We start from the raw sequence: 22,042 nt of genomic DNA, 5'->3' as shown, positions 1-22,042 counted from the left end.
TACAGGGGAGGGGGTGCCAAAATGTTAGGTACCCCTCAGTGATTGTAATCGCTTACCTGAAACCCCTGGCCGGTGCTCCTGTTAGGTGAAAACCGCACCAGCCCGAGGTAGCTGCAGCAAGTCTTTCCTCTTTCTTCTAAATCCCGGGGCCGGCGCATGTGCAGTAGAGTGACAAGCTGATTACAATCATGGGGGGGGGGGGGGTGCCTAGAATTTGGCACCCCTAGTGATTTAGCCTTTCCTTCTCCTTTAAGAGCCAAAATTGCAGTTTTAAAGTTGGAATTTGGCTCTTTAAGTGAAGACAGCACAATTGCATTCTTGGTACTAGAGATGCACCCCCACCCTTGACCCGCTCTGACATTAAAAAGTGAAGCAAAAAGGGAAAGACCACAAGAAGGCCACTTCAGGGCGGCACATGGGCCAGAATCACCCCTGATACCATATAGCAATTGCAGCTCTTCAAGGTGGTTCAGCCAACAAAATTTCTCAATATACCCAATTGACAAGTTATTGGAGAAAGAAGCCTTTTTAAAACAGATATTAATGAAATTGTTTTCACCTTATCAAGATGTGGATGGACTGCACTGGCCACCAATTTATCCTGAAAACTGAAAAGTAAAGTTACTCACATCATACTTTATTACATTCATCCACATATATAACAACTCCCAAATCAGCAGCTGTCACCATAAAAATATACAGTACAAGGGACTAAGCAATGTTTGACTATACCTGTACTGCAGTGCAAAACCCACCAGAGCATCTAAAAAATAAATGTGAACAAAGTGTGCAAAAATTCCTATGTCTTTTGATTACAGAAAAGTAACAACCATAGAAATCTGCTTCATTTTCCATTACAAACGCAGCTGCAATTTAGGTAACTATAGTTTCATATTATACTATTGCTGCAAAACTCACTGCAGACAAGGTGTGACATACTAGGTAGCAGTGGATTTGAAACTGCAGGGACAAAGCATTTTTACATTGTTTTATAGGGGCAGCTTAGCTTAAGAAAACTTATTTTTTTCAAATAGTACACCCTAATGTATGACTTTTATCATAAAATGTAAGGGTGAGGGCAGAAACAGCATATATCCACTTCTCTCTATTGCCACATGGAGCGTATGGAGCATATTTTCGGCAAGTCGAAAACCGCTACATACGCTTAAAATGCTATTACCTGTGCCTGCAACCAAATGCATTGAATATGCTTGGGTGGAGGCACATGTAGCTGATACCCGCCGAAAATTAAAAGTCTTCACTTTTTTGTCGGATATGCACCCAAGCCTTTTCCAGGCTTTTGGGTGCCGGCACAGGTAAGATGATTTTCAAGAGTAGGAGCATATTCTCGCAGAGCGTTTTTCAGCTTGCCAAGAATATGCTACATGTGGCATTAGCCTAAAGGGTATAGCAACAGGCCTAGTGTGTGCACGCGGAGCGGAGCCCACACTCGGGCTGGATATATTTAATAGCTTGAAACAGTAAACACACTCAAACAAACACATTCAGCAGCTGTGATAAATGTGCCAATGTGTTACTGAAATTTAGGAAAGTGTTGGTAAATAGGAAACAGAATTGAACTGCAAGAAATTCCTCTAAATTCCCAAAGTTGATTTTTGATAAATCTGTTTGATATTGTCTTTTTCTAATTACTTTCTATTTTCCTGAGATGTTTGTATGTTTCTGCAATGTGTAGTTTACTTTTCTCCCTTTATGTTTCTCAGTAGCAGCTCAGTAAGCCTTGTTGCTGACTTTCAAAACCAGGGGACCCAAACCTTTTGTATCTGTTAACCATATTGGAATATACAACACTGCAGAGACACCCAAGTGTGAAAAAATGTTCTTGGTGGGTGCAAAATATAGTAATATCATACTAAATATACATTTTACAGGTGAACTGTCCCTATATAAAACAATATGTACTTTGTTTTGAGGTCCTTTCCAGCACCCTGAGTATAGTATGCAAGAAGATAATTCTGATAAAAACAAATATATCATTATAGTCTACTTTATAATTAAGGGCAAAGCCTTCTTCCTTTATTTACACCAGTTATAATTGTGTCACAGTTTTTGGATTTTCTATCAATTGTACAGCATAATAGATATTGTTTGCTACTTGTGAATTAACAATTCCACCTTCAGGCTCAAGATTTGCACAGTCCTGTAGGAGTGACAAGACTACATGTCAAGCAGTCTCCATACCAAAACTTGCTAATAAAATAATTGGTGGAAGCCACACAAGTTATCTCTTGTCCCTTATAATATCAATGAGAAAATGATAAATTACTGTCTATTTTGAAGGTAGAACACATGTTGCCTTCTTCACCTCCTATACACAGTGGCAGCTTACACCCGTGAAAATGCTTAGCAAACAGAATCATTTCCTTTCGGATTGTGAGACAGGTGCTTTAACCTCTGCAGGCGCATAGTGTCACGGCCTAATCAAATGCCTAAGCAGACATTAAGGAGACATTTGGAGAAGATTTACAGCCAAATATTGTTTAACAGATTACGTTCCCTGTCTATTGTTACACATACTCATTTGTATGGGGTCTGGCAGAGACTTCAAAACAAAACATCTGCAAGGTTTTAAGAGGGTCGGCATGGGGTAAATTGGTAACAGCGGGCATGAAAGAAGGGAGGGAAAGTGTATGTGTAGACAAGCGGCTGGAGAGAATGGGAATCTATAGGGGGTTGAGGCAGGAAGGGTGTCAAGTTTAATCCCTCGCAGCTGGTTAATCTTGAAAGGATTGCTTTAGCTATTTACTACCTGTGCTTAAAGCAAATCCGTGCTAAAGAGGGAATCAAAGGCCCATTATTAAATAGTTCATTAAGCAGTAGTAGGACACCCACAAGCTACAAATCTCCGCCTTATAGAGGGAAGAAACTTGAACAAATATTTAAATGAAACATGAACTTAAGTGGTGGTGGGGCAGTTAATGGAAAATGGAGTGAAAGTAAAACTACTTAGATTTTTAGGTTGGAAAATAATAAAATGGACCTGTAAACTAAAGATAGACAGACTTCAAAAGGGTAACAAATTACATTTGGAACGTGATGCAGTGGCTGCACAGCATACAAGCTGATCTTGCAGTTTAAACTTTAAAAACTTAAAAAAAAAACATAAATACAGAATAAAAAGAAATATTTGTGGCACTTAATGTGCTTCCTAAAATACATTACCCCTTTCCAGAGAGGCTGTCAAATGCATGCAGGTCCAGTATATCCATTAAGTTAACCCTTGGGAAAATGAAGAAAGTCAACTGTTAAATGCAAATAGAAACTTCTCATTTGAAATTATTCTCTGCAACTCATTTCAGGGTAGGGATTTTTTGTTTGGCATATTATTAGATGGACTATAAAATGTTTATTGGTAATTGTATGATGACTGCTACTGAAATTACAATATTTCTCAATGAATTATCTAAAGCTGTTTCTATACATATTTCATTCAATATTTTCCAGTCCCTAGGTATCTATCTCTGGAATGCAAGATGGGAGACAAATGTTTTTTGTTTTTGAAAAGATAGATAAATGACATTTTTATACCACAGTACAATATAGTGTTAAATGTATTCGCGTGTAAAGAGGAACCAATAAAGGTAAGCAACTGTACCTATAAACTTACACTGGTACATTTATTTTATAAATGCAAACATTTTATAATTGTAAAAATAACAAGGAGAAAGTAAGCAGTACAGGTATAAATGATGAAGAAGATAAGCAGTAATTAAGTGCATAAATTCACACTCTCTCTCTTAAAATATACACATATAATTATGCAAGGAAAACAATGGCATGTTTCGTGTTGCCTTCAGTATCCTCTATGTTGTTTGAGTGTGAACTAAGTTTTGTTTAACTTCGATCTGCGCGTGTTTAAACAGCGGACAGCTTTCACGCAGCTTGATTTCTTCAATACAAGGAGAATGTTATTGATAGTGGGTTATAATGAAGCACTAAGCACATTGATTTAAGTCTGAACAAAGCTTCAAAAACAACAGGAGTGCGTGCCGTGTAAACGGACATGACAGTCATTACTGGGAGCGACTGAGAAATGGAAACCTTTCTCCAGCAGGGAGCTGCTTTACTAGCGAGTTGCAGGTTACTGATACCATTCAAAGCAGGATGCCTTAGGATTAACTACCCAGTGGAAAGCAACAGTGAGCTCCCAACCCACACAATTTCCCATTTCAATTATCTTTTCATCTGTTAAAGGAGTCAATCCTCCTCAATACAAACAATTCTAAAGAAACACTGACTTATGGTAACAGTTGCTTGAAAAGAAGAATGTAATAGTGTTCCCTTTCTGTGCACCCATTAAAATGCAAAATCAGGCTTCACCCTCTTTTCCTGTTCCTAATGCTTCTTACATTTATGACGTTATCATATTAAAACTACATTTGATGATTATTTTTGTATTTCTTAATAAAGCTTATTTAATAAAATGAACAGACTATAATGAATATGCATCCTGCTTTGTAAAATGCTTTTCTCGAACTTTGCAACACATTCACTAATCTATCAAAGTTTAGATATATAATCACTGGGAAAAACGCTGGAAATATTTTATATAGATTTTACAAAATTATGTACAAATGACCAGTACTTGTTCAACTAAATGCAATGAACATCTCAGCTAAAATTTTTCCACTAAATTGGCATTTAGGAAATATATATTTTTAGATATAACAACTTTAAGAACTATGTTTTACCTTGTAAACTATAAATTTCAGCGAGATGCAACATATTACAGACTAGAAAAGTAAATAAAGAAGAACTATATTCTGCTTGTGGAGAAATAGCAGAATTAAAATTTATTTAAAAAAATATTTACTATGCCACCTGTAACCCACAATACCCAAATAATAAAATGGAAGTTTATATAATCATTTTCTAAAAATAAATTGAAAATACTACATATTACAGACTAGAAATGTAAAGGAACAACAGTGAAATTTACACATCTAATACTATTTAAACAAATGTATTAAAATGTAGACAAAGCATGATAAAGTCTATCTATCTTGGTATGTTTCTTCTATAGGGTATATTAACTGCTTTAATTACCTTGCTCTCTGGGTCTCCAGAATTTTGACAAGTCCGTTGATAGAGCTTAAACAGAGAGAAAAAAACATGAAATGAAGTACATGCAATCATTTTCTTCGTATGGTTAGTAAGTGTTGCAAATAAATGACAATAACATATAAAAACAGTTTGTACCTTTATAGCACTATATTTATTATACAGAACGCCACTCTAAAAACTGCAAAGACATTTCTTTTGTAAGAAGAAAGAAAACTCCCTTTATTATAATTTATTAAAAACTGCAGTGATATTGAAATCACAAAATCATGTTTAAAATCTTTGGGTAACTACACAGCAATACCAAATATTTTTTCTTACATTCTGCCAGAATAATATTCAGCCTGAGAGACGTTATAGTTATTTTATTTTTCTCAAATATTTTACACAACTTTCTTTGCATCTGTTTCTCTACACACTTTCCCTCAATAAGAGGGAACTATTATTTAATGTTATATGTTTTTTATCAAACTGATAAAAAATACAATTTTAGACTATTTTTTTTGCAGTAAAATCATTTTTACAATTAGATTCTTGATTATAAAACCCAAAATAGGCAATATCCTGGACAATAGATCAGTCAGTAAAAAAGAAACAAAAGGCACTGGTATTATCAAAAAAGAAACAGAAGGCACTGGTATTTGTCTTGTTGCAATTTTTAGTTTATTAACAATAAATCAGGCAGATTTTACTTGTGAGGACAGACAGAAGATACTTTTGATTTTACTCATCTCCTCTTACAGCAGTGTCAGTAAAATGTTGTATAGATGTGCATTTGAAATCAGTCTGAATTCAAGAGTGCTTTACTGTGATTCAGTATGTTATGCACATGACTTACTGCACACAGCTAAAGGGAAATACAACTAATGCAACAAAATTGTTAAGCTAAAGGAAAAGTTTATTCCTTATATTATCTTTATTTTTCTGTAAATGTACAGTAAAGCATAGGTGTAGAATGTTTTTATAGAAAATCTTATATATATCCACAAATATATACGTGTTAATATGAAGGCAGTTGCAATACTATTTAACATGCAGAGATAAAATAAAATCTGAGTTACATGCTAGATGTGGCCAATGTATTAAATAATAAAAACATCAATTATTTTGTTACCATCTATGGGGACCTAAACAATTTTAAACCATAAAGGATACTTAAGCCCCAATCTGGAAACCTCAGATTTGTTTAGATCAGAGAACACAGTTTGAGACACAATCTTTATTAAACTGAGGAGGCAGGTTTAATATACTTTTCACAAGGCTCATGACCCACAAGGGCAAGGAAGGAAGCATTGGGGGGTATCAAGATTTCTAAACCAACACATACCCCACTTACCACCCCTCATAATTTAACCTCTTCCGAATGACAGCAGCGCTATTTTCGTCAAAGAAGCACAGGCACCCATATTATAATACACGGGGCAGGGTGCAAAGAGCTAAAAATGTAGTCGTTTGCAGTTTATACCCTGCCCTGCACTTTATAAATAAGGCCTGGAATCTGTTTTACTGAACATGCAGTTTTGTATGCACAATTGCCTACAGGGGGATAAAGGAGTAATTTGCTGTCTCTGGTCATGGTTCAATAATCCTCCCTTTTTGGTTTTGGTAAGGTAAAGAATATCCCCTAAATGACTAGTTGAGAATTATGTTAAGCACAAGGTAATGGGGCTAACATTAAGGAACTAAAATGGTAGAAGGAAAATGAGAGGGACATCATTATCTAAGTATGTCTAGGGTAGCAAGAGCTACAAATACACCACTGCCTTTACTTATATAGTATCTGCTTAGCACAAAACATACAAAATCTCAAGCATTTACAAAGTGAGGAATATTATAACTGTCATTGATTTTTTAACTGAAATAAATACAATTAACCTTACAGTACTTAACATATTTATATATAGCATATTTAGTATGCTGCTTTATTTAAAAACTTTACAACAATAACAAAATATAGAAATCACTACTGCAACATTTACCTCACGGTTGATCTTACGGCATCCAGTTCTTCTTCTGCAACTAAATCTGTTTTATTTATGATCAGTACATCAGCCAAAGCCACCTGCCTGAGAAGCATAAACAATACAGAATACTAAGCACTGTATATTACATATATGAGCCCAATTAAATGCACCAATATAAAATAATATAGAAGAGGGTGGCACAATATAAGGGTGATTAGTAATAACTACAGAACATTACTACACAGCAGCTCAGTGTAATTAGCATCAGAATTTAATAATCATCCCTGTAGCCTGCATATAATATAGTCAAATCATATTTTCTTCTTGATAATTTGCAACATCCCCTAAGCTTAGCTTCTTAACAGCCGCTTAGTGCAGAGTGTGTGAGTGTTATAGACACTTTACAAGATGGGGTCCCCCTGTGACAAGTGTGAAGTCCTGAATCATTGCTGCTATTGAGATGCTGATACTTTGCTGGTGCCATAAGTTCAGTACATAAAATATGGCATTTTTAGCCATATACATTTTTAGGGTTTAGTTCTCCTTCAAGCACCAAGAATAAAAGTAAATGTCCTGTTTTAAAATCCAAAGCTAAATCTTGCTTTTATAACTGAAAATTTTACCTTGCTGCCTCATTGATAAGGCTCTCTGGTTTCTCCTCTTGAAGGTGCTGAGACAGAGAAAAAAGTATGTGTGTGACACGAAGATGCAGAAATTTTAGAAAAGCCATCATATAGAGCAATATCTTATAAAGCAGTGTGTGCAAAATAGAACCAAACAAGCACACAATTACATTTGTTACTGGCTTACTTAAATATCAGCAGGTATAGCCAAATAACCCTACTTATTGCACAGTGCCACATATGTTGGTACTGAATAGAAACATAAAGATACACTGAAGAAAAAACACATTATTCTCTTTATAACCTGCACCAGACCTGCCATCACCAAAGGGGAGGGCAAGCTGAAAAATGGCAGCAATCAGGAGTAAGGGCAGGTATAGCAATACAGCAGCTAGATTAGCAGGTACCGGATACACCTGTGCATTATTATTGTGTAGTGCAGTTTTACTAAATATACTAGTTTGTACCACTTTTTGTTCCCACAAAAAATTTTCACTGGGTCTCACTGAATTTTACAATGTTGTTGTTCGTAAAGCAAAAAAAAGAAGGTAACTTTTGCAAATTACAACTTCCTTTGCAGCAATTTACTGTATTACGTTTTTATATGCCTTTTCAACTATGCTAATCCTTTAACAGGGTTCTTGTGACCCCCACCAATCTCCCTTTTATAGTAGTAATGTTCCCAATAACTTAACACATAATAGATAAATAGAAAACATCTTCCAGCACCTGATACATGAATACAAAAGGGATATATCCAATTTAAAATGTCAGTCCATTAAATAATACAATTTCTACTTTCACGGCTGCAAAATTTTGGATGCATAGCAGAAATAATTGTTTCAAAGAGATATTATTTGCATGTAATATAATGTACTATATGCCATATATTTCACTATTAATAAATGATTGTTATTTCTTCATATTCAGGCAGGCTCTACATATAATACAGAAACAAAAATTCCACAGTATTTATTCAAGCAGCTAAAGATAATTATGAACTTAGGAGCTATTAAATCCAGCTAGAAATCAAGTGACATGTTGTGTTGCCCAATCATTTGTCCATGATAGAAATGAATATTTCCGATCTCTGGGTGACATTCCCATTAAGCTGATCGTTCATGATATCAATTACCACTTCACTTTCAATTTAGCAGTGTAGCTGTGCAGTGACATCCTGGAGATGGGTCTGTGGTTGATCCAGACCTGTGAAGCATGACACTCTTTAAATTGCTCCCTATTCTTCTAATGTCGCTGCCTTGTATTCCCTTAAATGAAACCCAGCTATTGAGGTCAAGATTCACTGGCAAAGGAATGAAAAAGCAAGCAGAGCAGCTGCACAAAACCACAAAGTTACTTAATTCTACGCCATTGGCAAATGGAAAGTTTCTATTAAACTGACAGTCTGTCAGATGTGTGAGGGATGAATGTTTTTGTTTTTTTTTTAAATGTGCAAAGGCTTGTTAGCTTACAAAGTAGTTCAACAATTTATGATTATATAATTTGCTTTCCATTCTTTGACAGAATTTATTAAACACCCCCAATAAATTATTTTTTGCCTTTCATGTGTTTTTTTTGCCTAGAAAGAGAGACAAGAGAAAATGGCACAGGAGTGTGTGCTATGCTAGCAAGGTAGGAACTAAAATCTGATGATAAAATGAAATAATGACAAGAGGCTCATTTACATTCGCAATCACAGTTATAGTCCCTGCAATCAGTTGCATGTAAACCACTTTCTTTAAAAGTACTTGCATCAAAATGTACTCCTTACACTTTTCTACAATTGCGCTTGGCGCCACTTAGTCCATCCTGCCTTCCATTCCGAATCGAGTGCTGCTGCCCCTATTAATGCAGGGGAACCCAGGAGCTTCTGTTACCTCCTGACCAGGTGGTGGCTCCAGGGTTCCCTCAGAACCCTTGGTCCATTGATGCACTTCAGTTGCGGCAAAAGAATTGGGCGCACACATTACTCACATGCCAAACACTAGAAATCGTGACAGGAAGGGTTCGAAAAAAATTCTGCAACAGTATTGTAGCCATCAGCTAAAAAGCCAGGCCGTATTTACCATATCACAACTGAAGGGCCTGTTCATAGCAGCTTTAGAGGGGGTTAACCTTGGCTTTCTATAGGGATACCTTAATGTCCACAATGTTGCATGCACATCAAGGTGGGGGTGGGGTGTGCTGACTAGGGTACCACTGGGTTAAATTTCCACACTGTAAAAAGTTCCCTGCATTCCTGAACACAACTCATTGTCATTATAGCACAACCTAAAGGATCACATCTGCAACCAGCAGTAAGGTTTTTATGCTTTATATATATATATATATATATATATATATATATATATATATATATATATATATATATATATATATATATATAAATTATATCAGCAATAATCCATATAAAGTGGGAAGAACATTAAACAATTACCTCTTTTATTGCCCTATTACTGCATATTTTTCCTTATCAGGTAAATAAAGACATATTAAGAAGAGAAATACAATAGGTGTTTATCCTTAAACTTTCAAAACAAAGTTGTCTGCATTTGTAACTCTGTTGTAGTTGTTGTAGGGTGCTATAAGCCTCTCACAGTCCAATCCACTGTGTAAAAGTTCACATGCATAAAGAGACATGTTGTGGGGAGGCAGACAAAATAGTGTTCAGTGGCCTGAATGAGGGAAAGTTAGGGATATGTAATAGAACAAAGGCAAACACACTGCCATTTCAATTTGCATATTTTGTTTGCATAGTATAATTTACAATCAAATATTTTAATGAAAGATATTTAATAACTTTCGCAGTATTTTGTCTGCCTTTCCACGCCATGTCTCTTTATGGCAAGATGGATATTTTATGGCAGTAAAGAGACTACTTCACTTGAAAAAAAGTCTTTTAGTTAACGGGATGCTAAATTTTAACTTTCCAGCTGAATTGCATATAGGACAGATAAGTACCTATGCTGTCCTAGTTTTATAGTATTTATGTGTAAAGTCTAGGGTGTATTCCAGTTAAAGGAGAATGAAAGGTAAAAACGAAGTTTTATCAGAAATATCAAATACAGTCATAAGCACACGCTGCAGCGCTCTATCAAAAGAAACACTGGATTTCTTGTTTCTTTTTTTTGTAAACACGTTGTGACTTCCGCTCCAGTTCTCTCCTCTCTCCCCTTCCACAAGAATTCATAAAACTTACTCCCCCCACCCTTAGGAATGTGTCAACTGAGTTACAACAGCTAGAGCTGCAGCAGGAAGCTACTTAAAATGGCTGATGTTGTCTTAAACAAATGGAGGGAGCTTCAAGGGCCCTGCAGAATAAATATATTGTTCTAGGTGGCACTAATGTGGCAAATCTATTGGCAGTAAAATGCCAAATGACTTTCCTTTTAATGTAGCGTCTGTAGCATTATAGCTATTGTTTGTGGCCAGATAGCCTAGGAACAATGCAGTTATGTGCAAACCTGAAAGTGCAAGCAAAGTTATTAATTGATTTACATACATTACAAAAACAAATTAAAAATATAATCTATAGTAGCCCTTTTACAAAAATATTAGAATGTTTTTGCAGCAATATCATGTATATTTATAGGTGGCTTTTTTACTTCATTGTACACAAAACTAAAACACAGAGAAAACTGACCTCTCAGTCATTATCACTTCCAATCAACAGTTAGCTTCTTACCTTCAGTGCATATTTAGCATCGACTACAGATACAATGCCTATAAAAGTACAAATGAACAAAGGGTAAAATGGTGCATAGCCTCCACATAAGGCCTTTAATCAAACTCCAAACAATATAAATGCAATCATTAAAACTAAATTAGACATTTATTTTTCCCCCAAGAAGCCATTTTTTTGGAGAGGGTGATATTTTTTTGTCAAATGTTTACTTTTTTTTTTTTATAAAAATTTAGCAGCAATTCTGGGTATACAGACAAGGCTGCTGGTAAACTACTCTTGCTCTAAAGCTAATTATTTAATTACCAGTGATATAACATTTGCAGACATCTTAAAACCTAAAGTTTGCCATGCAGGTGCTGATCTACCCCTGAACAGCAATAAGCCAAATTGCTCAATACAGGCCTATATTTAACTGTTCAGTAGTCAGATACCACAGAGCACTTATCACTATACAAAGTCAGTTAAATCACCTATACATTTTACCAGTATTAATACTGTATCTCAGATGTTTGCTTACCATCTAAGTATATGTCACTTCCCAGTTCAGCATCCACCCAAAACATAGAGGCTACTGCACCTATCATAAGACAGAAATCCCCAAGTGCAAGTTAATTACAAGATAAAATTACACTGTTGCAGAAAATATCATGAAAAAGCTGGTGATGTACAATAATGCCACAGTCTAAAAGAGGGTCAAAGTAAACCTTTTCTGCATCCAATGGTATCTTTACAGTATACTCAGTGCTGACCACCCTCAACCCTTAAGTACTGGACGTGAGATCTTTCAGCAAATTACAAAAGAACTTTATCGTTGTATAAAATTGATTAGATTAGGCTTGCTACACTCCGATTAATATGGATAAATGTCCTAGTTCTGTATCACACTCCAACCAATTAACATAAGATTCAATTATTATAGTAGAAATGGAATAATAAACGCAATAATCTAATTGGTTGCAAGGGATTACTGGACTGAGGCAAACTTTGGTCATGCTTCTTCGAAACAACCTGCTGCTGTGTTTGGCTAAAATTTACACTAATATTACAATATATTAAACATTTTAATCCATTTATAGAACCTTGCTGCCAAAAGAAACATTAGCAGTAAAAGGGGAATAAATACTGCACATTCTCAAACCCATTAGCAGACTTCTACATGACAGGGCTGTCTGAAACCATGAAGAACTAGCAGAAAAGCAATGATAACAGGGCTCGCTGAGACGTTCTGTGCTGTCTCTCAGACATGATGAGATGTGGCCTTCCAGACATCACTGTATGTCAACATTGTAATACTTGTCAGCTGCGGGAAATGCTCAGCCAAGCAAGATATAGCAAGGGCCACACAACCTAATGGCTTTCTGATACCTATTGATTTGATTCCCAAAAAGCTTAATAGTTTTCCAATTTGGGTAAAATGTGGTTTGCCATGAACAAGCATTGAATCAATGTCCTTTCTTCAAGAAATTACTTTAGCATGACAATTATTTAGCCTTGAACAGGAGTGTGTCAGGCTGCCAAATACAAATAAGTGAAATGTCAGTAGCATTTCTTCGTTTCTGACATGGTAACAGAAGTTTCTTCAATATGCCAGAGCAAATGTAAAAACACAATGAAAGTACAATTAATATACAACGATTTAGAGTCAAAATTAAATTAAGGATGCCCTACAGAACCATAAAGCATTTACTGAATACTTTTTTCTCCACAATTACATGCAAAAAGAATAAAGGCTCTGCTAGTAAAAAAAATGCAATATAAAGAAGTATTTGTTTTATCAACTTTGGATTTAACCAATTTTACCATAATTTGGTTCCTGGAAGGTACCTTTCTTTGACATGAGGTTAATTCATATAAGTAAACACAGTTGTATAAAATAATCAGGCTCTAAAACACAGAGTTCCCAGACAGAAGAGGTGGCAACCCTGTGTTGTACAGCACTGCAAAATATTTTTATTTATCTATGTTCTTAAAATGACTGTTTTATATAGTACAGTGACTGCTAGTGGCATTTTCTTAGGATTATACAGCATATTTTAATCTAGACTGTTTGCAGTGGCCATCATAATAACATAAAAGACAGGAAAATGCTGTGGGTGGCCTTGCATGAGAAGTTGTTGCCTAAAAATGCACAAGTGCACATTTTTAAGAGATGAGTGATCTTACAGATACCTATATTTTTTTAGCTGTATTATTGTTATAATTTTGAAATTGTTATAGTATCTAAAGTATACTTTCATAAATAACTCAAGTCAAATGGTACCTGGATCTGCTAATCCAGTAGTTTCCAGAAGTATATAGTCAAACTTCCCTTTCTTCTGCATTAGATTTTCAATGGCTTTAAGACCATTGTCTCTGTAATAGAAAAATATTTATTTAAAACACAGAGACTTCAGTAAGCATTTTCAATTTCAATGGCTCTCATATTGTATAATGAATATTTGCAAATTGGCATTTACTTATGCATCTACTGTTTTATAACTTCTAACAGGTTTCACAGAACATTAAGCATAGGGGAATAAATATTAAGACTTATTTGGGGTTACGTAATAAAAGGCACTAAGTTTGAACAAGTGCAATTACCCATAGCAACCAATCAGCAGGAAGCATTTACTGGTCACCAGTTTAAAAGCAAGCATCATATGGGTTGTATGGTTTACAGCTCCTTGGCAAACTTAGTGCCTTTTATTACATATGGGGGATTTTGTATGAATGTGATAGAGTCCTAAGACTGCATATGGCATGATGTGAATGACGAACAACCTAAAATAAGTCATCCTTACATAAGGATACAAAATAAAATGGTCAACATTTGTCTCCATACCTCAGAATACAGACCAGATTAGCTAAATGGCATACATGAAACTATGTGCTGCGGTGTGATAAAAAGCACCACACACTAAATGCATAGGGGAACAATTTTTTCTCAATGTGCTACAAATAACTTGAAAGTGTATCTGAAAAAGTGACTCATTTCCTAACATACCACCCCTCAATTAGGAATTCTCAAGGATAAACTTTTTAATGTGACTTTAGTCATTTAGATCATTAGGATCATAATCCCAACACAGTAGAAGGCTTCAAAGAGAGTACTGGCATCTATGGAAAGTATCTCCTACAGTCCTCAATGCAATCAATCCATACAGAAAAAGAATCCAAGTGATTGCAGCTCTAAGAGAGCAATCGGATTAACAGTATGCAGTATTTAAAATTCAATTATACACCCAAAGTCATTCACTACAATATATAAATTTGGGGGAGCTCCCCTAATAGTGTAAAATCACTTTATTTTAAAAAATGTATACTGCACGTACAAGTTAACTTAACAATATAAATTTTAAAACTGAACAATTTTTGGCTGTTTTTGTGACCACAACATGCAGTGAAAAGATAACCATAGTTCTTAAGGCACCCCAGGTCCATTCTTTTGACACTATTAAAACCAATAAGGCACATGCCACCCTAATTTAGCAGATTTTAAGTTAATGTAGCCAGTGTGGTTTGCACCATTGGAAACAATCAGGAATGGCTACAGTCTGCAACATGATCCATATTTGGTTTGAGGCTATTTGCTAATCTCCACTGACAGGAACATAATAAACCTGTGACAAATGTACTTCAAAAAGTATTACTTACTTTACTGAGCAACAGAGACAGCCATTCCTTAATTCCAGCCATTCTTCATACAGTTCACCAGCTTGACTTATAGCTAAAGACTTCTCCACAGCACTTCCTGCAAACAGTACATTTTTCCATTTTTACATAATATTCAATATTATAATCATTTTATTCAATGATGATTCTAAAAGGAAATACAAGAATGTGTGGTTCTGCAGCATAGTCAGTATTACAGATGTTTGTTATGATATTAGTGACGGCCATGCTAGACAAGTGGTATCTAATTCAAACAGTTGAACTCTTGCTTACTAATCCAAAATGTGTTAAAAGTTCCAAATAGGTTAGTCACTATATAATCTGTGCTTCCCTAAATTTATATAAGCTTTAAAAACTATTTCATTCATAATTCTGAACTGGGGCACATTCATTACCTTCCCCAAACTCGTTGATAATTACAGCAATTCTTTTGTTGTGCTGTTCTGTCAGAATATAGTTCAACAGTGTAGTCTTTCCTGCACCTGTAAAATAAGAGGGGACCTGTCACCCAGACATAAAAAGCTGTGTAATAAAAGTCCTTTTCAAATTAAACATGAAACCAAAAGTTTTTTTTATGAACGTCCATAACTGTTATTAGGATATTTAAAGATCTCAGATATCAATCATATATTGCCTGCCCCACCTCTACGTCTCAGGCATGGGGTGGGGTTTACACTTTCCATTTAGCATTTCCTAGACGTCATGGTACGTCTCACATTCCCCCCTCCCTCACTGTCTAGAATTGTGTAGCCTGTGCCTAAGGGAGGGGTGGAGGGAGTTCTTAGCATTCTAGTGGGAGGGGGAGCAGGAGAGAGAAGAGAACTGCACAGACTCTGGCCACAGGAATTAAGGATGTTTCTGAGAGAGGAAGTCAGACACTGGAACATCATGTTTACAAAAAAGAAGACAAGAAATCCTGTGTTTCTTTTGATAGTGGACGCACAGTGCAGCATTACTGTAAGTGCCTATGGCTGTATTTACATAGACCTTTCTGATAAAGCTTACTTAGTGTTTACCTTTCCTTCTCCTTTAATCCTACATGCATAAGGCTTATGGTACACTGTGTGGGTTTTTTTTTACGATCTTTGAACATTTTCAACTCAAGCCTTGTTACTCAATATCTATACACCCTAAAGCACAGTCATAGCAATAATGAGGGACTGGCAGAATTGGTCTCACTGCATCCCTTAAACACTGCAATTATAAAGGGGGAATAAATGGGGAGCTAAAGAGCTGCTATACTATTCTGCTCTATACTATTTGTTTTGCAAGATTCAAAATATGTAAAAGCAGATTTTCTGCCTTATTCACAAAACTTCTATCTGCGCACTTGTGAATTTGTCTTTTAAACACACAGTTTTCAGATTTTGTCTTTAAGATGACATTTTACCAACAATTTTGTTATGAATTTGTCTTCTGTCAGTTTGTTATCAAACCAAGTCCTACGTCTACATGAGACCTGTAATAATGATTTTACCAGCAGGATTTATTTACCATTTGTCATTTCTCTTTAGGGGCCTTTCCTGTACGGGAATTTTAGTTTGCCTAGGAAAACTATACATATTTTTTTTCAAGAGAAGCTGGGCTTTGTATTTGCCAAAATTTTTCTGTAGGTCCACTTCTGCTATATGATTTAAGGGTCTAAATATCTTCTTTATGGGAAGAAGTGAATCAAGGGCCCACCCCTGCACTACTTCTAGTCCAAAGCAATCCAGCTCACCCACCAACATGCCTGATAAAAAGGGGCCCAACAAGACCAGGGCTGACCAGGTTTTTCCGTAGTGCCCTGTTGGGCCTGTCCAACCAAAAGGCCAGTGTGGGTGCCAGTGTACATGCGCTGTTTGCTGATCACCAAGATGGCTGCTGGAAACAGAAGTGACACAGCTAAAGGTAATGGCCAATGTTGTCATGCATTTCTATAGTTCTGCTATGGGGGCACAGATAAGTTGGGGCAAGTGTCAGTTAAAGTGCTGCTAAAACTAAGAATTTGCCTGGGAGGCTTTCCTTTTCCTTTAAATAAAGATGTATACAATTTATTCACTTAAAACATTATCGTTGCCTCATACATTGAGCTAAAACTAGCATAATAGTGCAAATGTGAGGTAAAAACTTTATATACAAGATTGTATAAACTACACTTTTTTGTTTAATCAATGTTTTACTTGTTTATAAAATGTTAATGAGGCTTTTTGCACCTATTGTTCTAGGGTTAGACAAAAATTTGTTCCCTGACAAAAGGCTGCTAATCTCCCCAATGGTGCCCTTACCAGATGAGTGAAGTGAACACTAGGTGAAAGAAAGCAAAACAGGGTTACACAAAGGGGCACATTTACTAACCCACGAATCCGAATTGGAAAAATTCCGATTGGAAAACGAACATTTTGCGACTTTTTCATATTTTTTGCGATTTTTTCGTCGCCTTTACGACTTTTCGGAAATTGTCGCGACTTTTTCGTTACCAATACGATTTGCGCGTATCTTGTCGCGACTTTTTTGTATTGAGCGCTCGTAAGCGGCGGGCGAAACTTTCAGACTTAGCATGATTTTGGAAGCCTCCCATAGGACTCAATGGCACCCTGCAGCTCCAACCTGGCCCAAGGAAAGTCACCATACTGAAGCTTGAATGAATCCGAATCTTTCGTACTCGGCGCGAAAGCTGCGAAAAAGTCGTGACTTTTCACGCAAGTAGTAACGCTACGAAAAAATTGCAACATTTTGCGCAACATTCGGAATGGCTATGAAAAAGTTGAGACAATTTTCCGAAAAATCGCCAAATACCGATCATTACGAAAAAAACGCAATCGGACGCATTCGGCCCGTTCGTGAGTAAGTAAATGTGCCCCTTAGAGTTACTCCATTTTGAAAATGTTGTTTTAAAGACAAATTCACAAAAGCGTCTGTAAACTGATAAGTGGCAGTTGAGCCAGAATTTAGGTGGATTTCTGTTTCTGAATATGGAGAAAGTGTTTTACACCAGTTTTATTACAAAAAAGGGGCTATCTTCACTTTTGTGAATTCTCCCCAAAATGTTGTGCCACAAAACTGCCACATGTGTTTTGCAGGTTAACATAATGTTTTTGAAGGTCTTAATTTAAAGAAGGTGCCATATATCACTAAACCAACACAGCCAAGGATTCTATTACATAGACATTCACACCGAAAAGCCCCTGCATAGAGCACCCAGCCAGCCCCCAAATCAACAGCAGGGTTGGCAGCTGCTAACTTTGTCTGCATCACACCCATTGCTTGGTTCCCTGGCAGTCATCGCCATGTAGGAGCATTTACACAGGAAGTTAATCAGGTCCTCGATTCCAGTTTGTTTGCACCTGTTCAGTGCTAGAAAGACAAAGAATGTGATACAGCCAAAGATGACTACCACCAACTACTATGTAATGCTGCAGTTAAACAGTAGGTACAAAGTGCTTTGAATTTTTACATATTGCCAACAGTGTGTTTGGGAAGAAGACCCTTGGCGCTGTGGGGGCTATTGGTTGAAAACGGAGTGGGGGTTGAGTCCTCCTTTAAACAAAGAATTATTAATTTAAGATTGAGTTGCTATTTTTCTGTAATAATAAGACAGCATTTGTCCTTGATGATAACTTGCCTAGCACAAGTTTATGTTAATGGCAAAACAATATTACTGGTATTTTTTTTAGCATTTACATTTAGAAGTCTTAAGATATGGTGCTACCTTATCTGCAAAAAACTCATGTCCCAAGCATTCCAGATTATAGATCCAATACCTACATAGTCAAATAGCCGGCATTATGTTTTGTGTTATGATGTTTACCCACCAGCCGACATTATGTTTTGTGTTATGATGTTTACCCACCTTACCTTGTACATCCTTTGTACACCCTCAAGCTAGTGCATGGGAACCAAACATTTGTTTAATGCAATAATAATGCATTTTTTAATATAATGAACATTCTACTCTCACACAAGAGGGAAGAATTGTGTTCTGTTTAAAGTAGAGTAATTTACAGTTATCTACACATTCTATGTTCATTGCCAAAACAAGGTGACTGGCTTTAATGTTTGTTTTGAAGTAGAGACCAATAAAAAAAGTTTGATACAGAAACCTATTCAGGGTGAACATTTATGGTAAAACTCATTTAAAGCTCATGCTACAGTGTTGTTTAATTAGCACTGACATCTTGTGGTCATATAGTGACACTACAGATAAAGTGTTCTCAGCATCAAAACAGTATACAGTGCAAACAACAGAGTTGATACTAACTGGAAACATCAGTTGTCTATCATTTGATTTTATTACTTAATTTCATATATTTGTAAAGTGCTAAGTCAATTGATAGCTTTATAACAAAATATACATGCAAAATCATTAATAACAAATTACCTAAATAACCTGTAATTATAGTGACAGGGATTTTGCGATCTGGCTCATCCGCGTGCGCAAAATCTGTTATGGGAACAAGTACTGGGCAGTCCTCCTCATCCTCCATGTAGGCGGATAACTGCAAAGAAAAAAGGTAGACAGGTGTTGTTTTCAATGTTCCGTCTCATGGAATCTTCTTAACCTAGGTAACCAACCATAGAAACGCACCCATAACTATAGCACAAAACTATGGCGGTACTTAAAAGATCTGTGAAGCAAACCCTCAAATACAAATAAACACATATTGAATACATTTACATAGCTTGAATAACACTTCTTTCACATATTTAATATATTTATGTAGCTTAAAAGAAGAAGAAATGTACTGCATAAAAGGTAAGTACTGATCACAATAAAAACTCCCATAAGTATATATTATAATATATATTAAAACTGGCATTAGTAAGTTCAGGAAGACTTATAGCGAGCACAGACAGAGAACTTAAACTTTACATTTCTCACGCACATCTTATAGAATGTTATAGAATGTATGGGACAGGGGGACTGACAGTTAATGGATACTGAAAGACTTAATAGAGAGCTCAGGCAGAAAACACAAAATTTCAGTTTTTTTTAGAATCCCATATATTATAGAACGTGTGGGACATCACATCTGTAAGTGTAAGTGTCGGGGTTCAGAGCCCCTCAATACATTGTAATAGAGGGTATGTTATTTAACCCTATGCGCTGGGGGATGTAGAGGCTGTACCATTTCTATATATGGGGTGCTCTGGTTTTAGTGCCTTGTGTGGGTTCTGAGGAAGGTAGTAGCCCTTTAAAGGGGTGGTTCACCTTTTAACTGTTATTATATTCTAGAATGAACTATTCTAAGCAACTTTTCAATTGGTCCTCATTTCCTATAGTTTTTTTGATTATTTGCTGCCGTCTTTAAACTTTGTAGGTTTCAAATGAGGGGTCACTGACCCCCGGCAGCCAAAAACTATTTCTCTGAGACTACAGTTTTATTGCTACTTTTTATAACTTTCTATTCGGTCCCTCTCCTATTCATATACCAGTCTCTCATCCAAACCACTCCCTGGTTGCTATGGTAATCGGGACCCTAGCAACCAGATAGCTGAAGGAATTTTTCCCCCTTTGCGGCAAATTAGAAAGGGTTCAGATGGGGTTTTTGCCTTCCTCTGGATCAACTAGCAGTTAGGCAGGTTATATATAGGCATTAATGTTGAACTTGATGGACGTGTCTTTTTTCAACCTAACTTACTATGATACTATGATCTGATTGAGGCTGTGCAAGCAGGCACTGTACAAATGTGCTGGTGCAGTGCAACTACTGAAGTAGAGCGGCCCGGGCACAAAGCTGACACTTCAACTTTGACTACGACAATGAATTTTCTTTGAAGAGATTTGATAACAATTCCAACAAAACGTGCTTTATTTCCACACCCCCCAGGCTGTCAATAACTAGTAACTACCTTCCTACATTGGACTGTTGGATTATACTAAAAGAGCCTATTCAGCTCCCTTTGTTGCTATTGAAAACCCCCTTTTCACACACGCACACACTAAAACGTTCTCAATCCTACCTGACACGCCTCTTCCCTTTTCCTGGTGAATAGCCCGGTGCATGCTGGGTAATGTAGTTTTTCTTTTAGCTGGTATTTGCGGATACTCTTTAAATTAACTACAATACCCAGCATGCAATGGAAGTGGGAGGTGTCTTTGAAGCAGAGCTTGAAGTCGATTTAGTAGTATGCAGGAAGAGTTGTAGCTCTGCCTGAGCTTTATCTCCTCAAAAGGGCGGATTACTGCTGTCCTTGCAAAATCTCTATCCAACTGAGTTGACCGACAACCCTCTTGCACAGCTTATTTTCCATACCACCTAGTGCTGCTGATCTGGGAAACTACAAGGTGCTGGGTGTAGAGGGCTATGGATTCCTGTCATCATGTGAGCTACAGGCTGGCACAAGGACCTGTTCCTGTGCATGGGGGGAGGGGGGGTACTGATGCAGGTTGGGTGAGAAGGGGTTAACTTTGTGTCATCCTTGACCCTTTAAATACCTAAAACCTGCCTGCTTGAGTGCTGCCCAGCCAGCCATCATTTACTTGGACTGCAAATTTTAGAAACCCTTGAAAGGAACGCAGCAGGTTGGACCTCAGACACTGCACTTCACTATATACAGAGATGTTTTACCTACACCCTTTTGCCCTTCAAACTACAACTCCCAGAATCCCCAAAAGCTTTGAGTTGACAGGCAGTGTGTTAGTCAGCTTTGTGTTCGATACACGACCACTCCCAGCAACAGCAGTGTCTCTCCCTGTAAACTTTAGTATATATTTATACCCACCTTGCTGCCCTTTAGTCCCTTTTTACTGTAATGCCCCTCTTTGTTACCCTGTTGGTAGAATGAGATGGGAAGCAGATGTAACCCCATACAAGTCCTGGGGAGTCCTGCAGAGCAATAGTTAGGACACAGCACTGGATTAGCTTAAATTTATTTACATGAAGTGCACTGTAAGTGTCACATTGTGTTTATAGTAAGGTAAGATGGATTTACGGATGTGACTGTGTGGGACATTGTGTATAGCAAGACAAGATGGTGTCAGGGTTGGGACTGTGGGGTTGCAAGCATATAGTAAAGCAAGATAATGTCAGGTCTGTGCAAATTTTAGTCTCCAA

At 36.7% G+C, this 22,042-nt stretch overlaps 1 protein-coding gene across 2 annotated transcripts in view; it reads right to left on the bottom strand.

Moving 5' to 3' along the window:
• Positions 1 to 21,077, bottom strand: part of cbwd2 (COBW domain containing 1, gene 2) — a 30,977-nt gene extending 9,900 nt beyond the window's left edge. Inside the window, exons 1-12 of one of the 2 annotated variants that reach the window (XM_012961026.3) lie at positions 20,949 to 21,077; positions 19,366 to 19,483; positions 15,401 to 15,487; positions 14,988 to 15,084; positions 13,615 to 13,706; positions 11,872 to 11,931; positions 11,355 to 11,392; positions 7,670 to 7,716; positions 7,062 to 7,148; positions 5,068 to 5,112; positions 3,184 to 3,240; positions 560 to 608 (exon numbers count right to left, since the gene is read on the bottom strand). In XM_012961026.3, the coding sequence (XP_012816480.1) occupies positions 560 to 608; positions 3,184 to 3,240; positions 5,068 to 5,112; positions 7,062 to 7,148; positions 7,670 to 7,716; positions 11,355 to 11,392; positions 11,872 to 11,931; positions 13,615 to 13,706; positions 14,988 to 15,084; positions 15,401 to 15,487; positions 19,366 to 19,483; positions 20,949 to 21,062 (891 nt within the window). In that variant the 5' untranslated portion in view covers positions 21,063 to 21,077. 2 annotated transcript variants of the gene reach the window in all.
• Between the last annotated feature and the right edge of the window lie 965 nt (positions 21,078 to 22,042).

Source organism: Xenopus tropicalis, chromosome 1 (assembly GCF_000004195.4).
Source record: "Xenopus tropicalis strain Nigerian chromosome 1, UCB_Xtro_10.0, whole genome shotgun sequence".
NCBI lineage: Eukaryota > Metazoa > Chordata > Amphibia > Anura > Pipidae > Xenopus > Xenopus tropicalis.
This window is presented reverse-complemented; position numbering and strand designations above follow the sequence as displayed.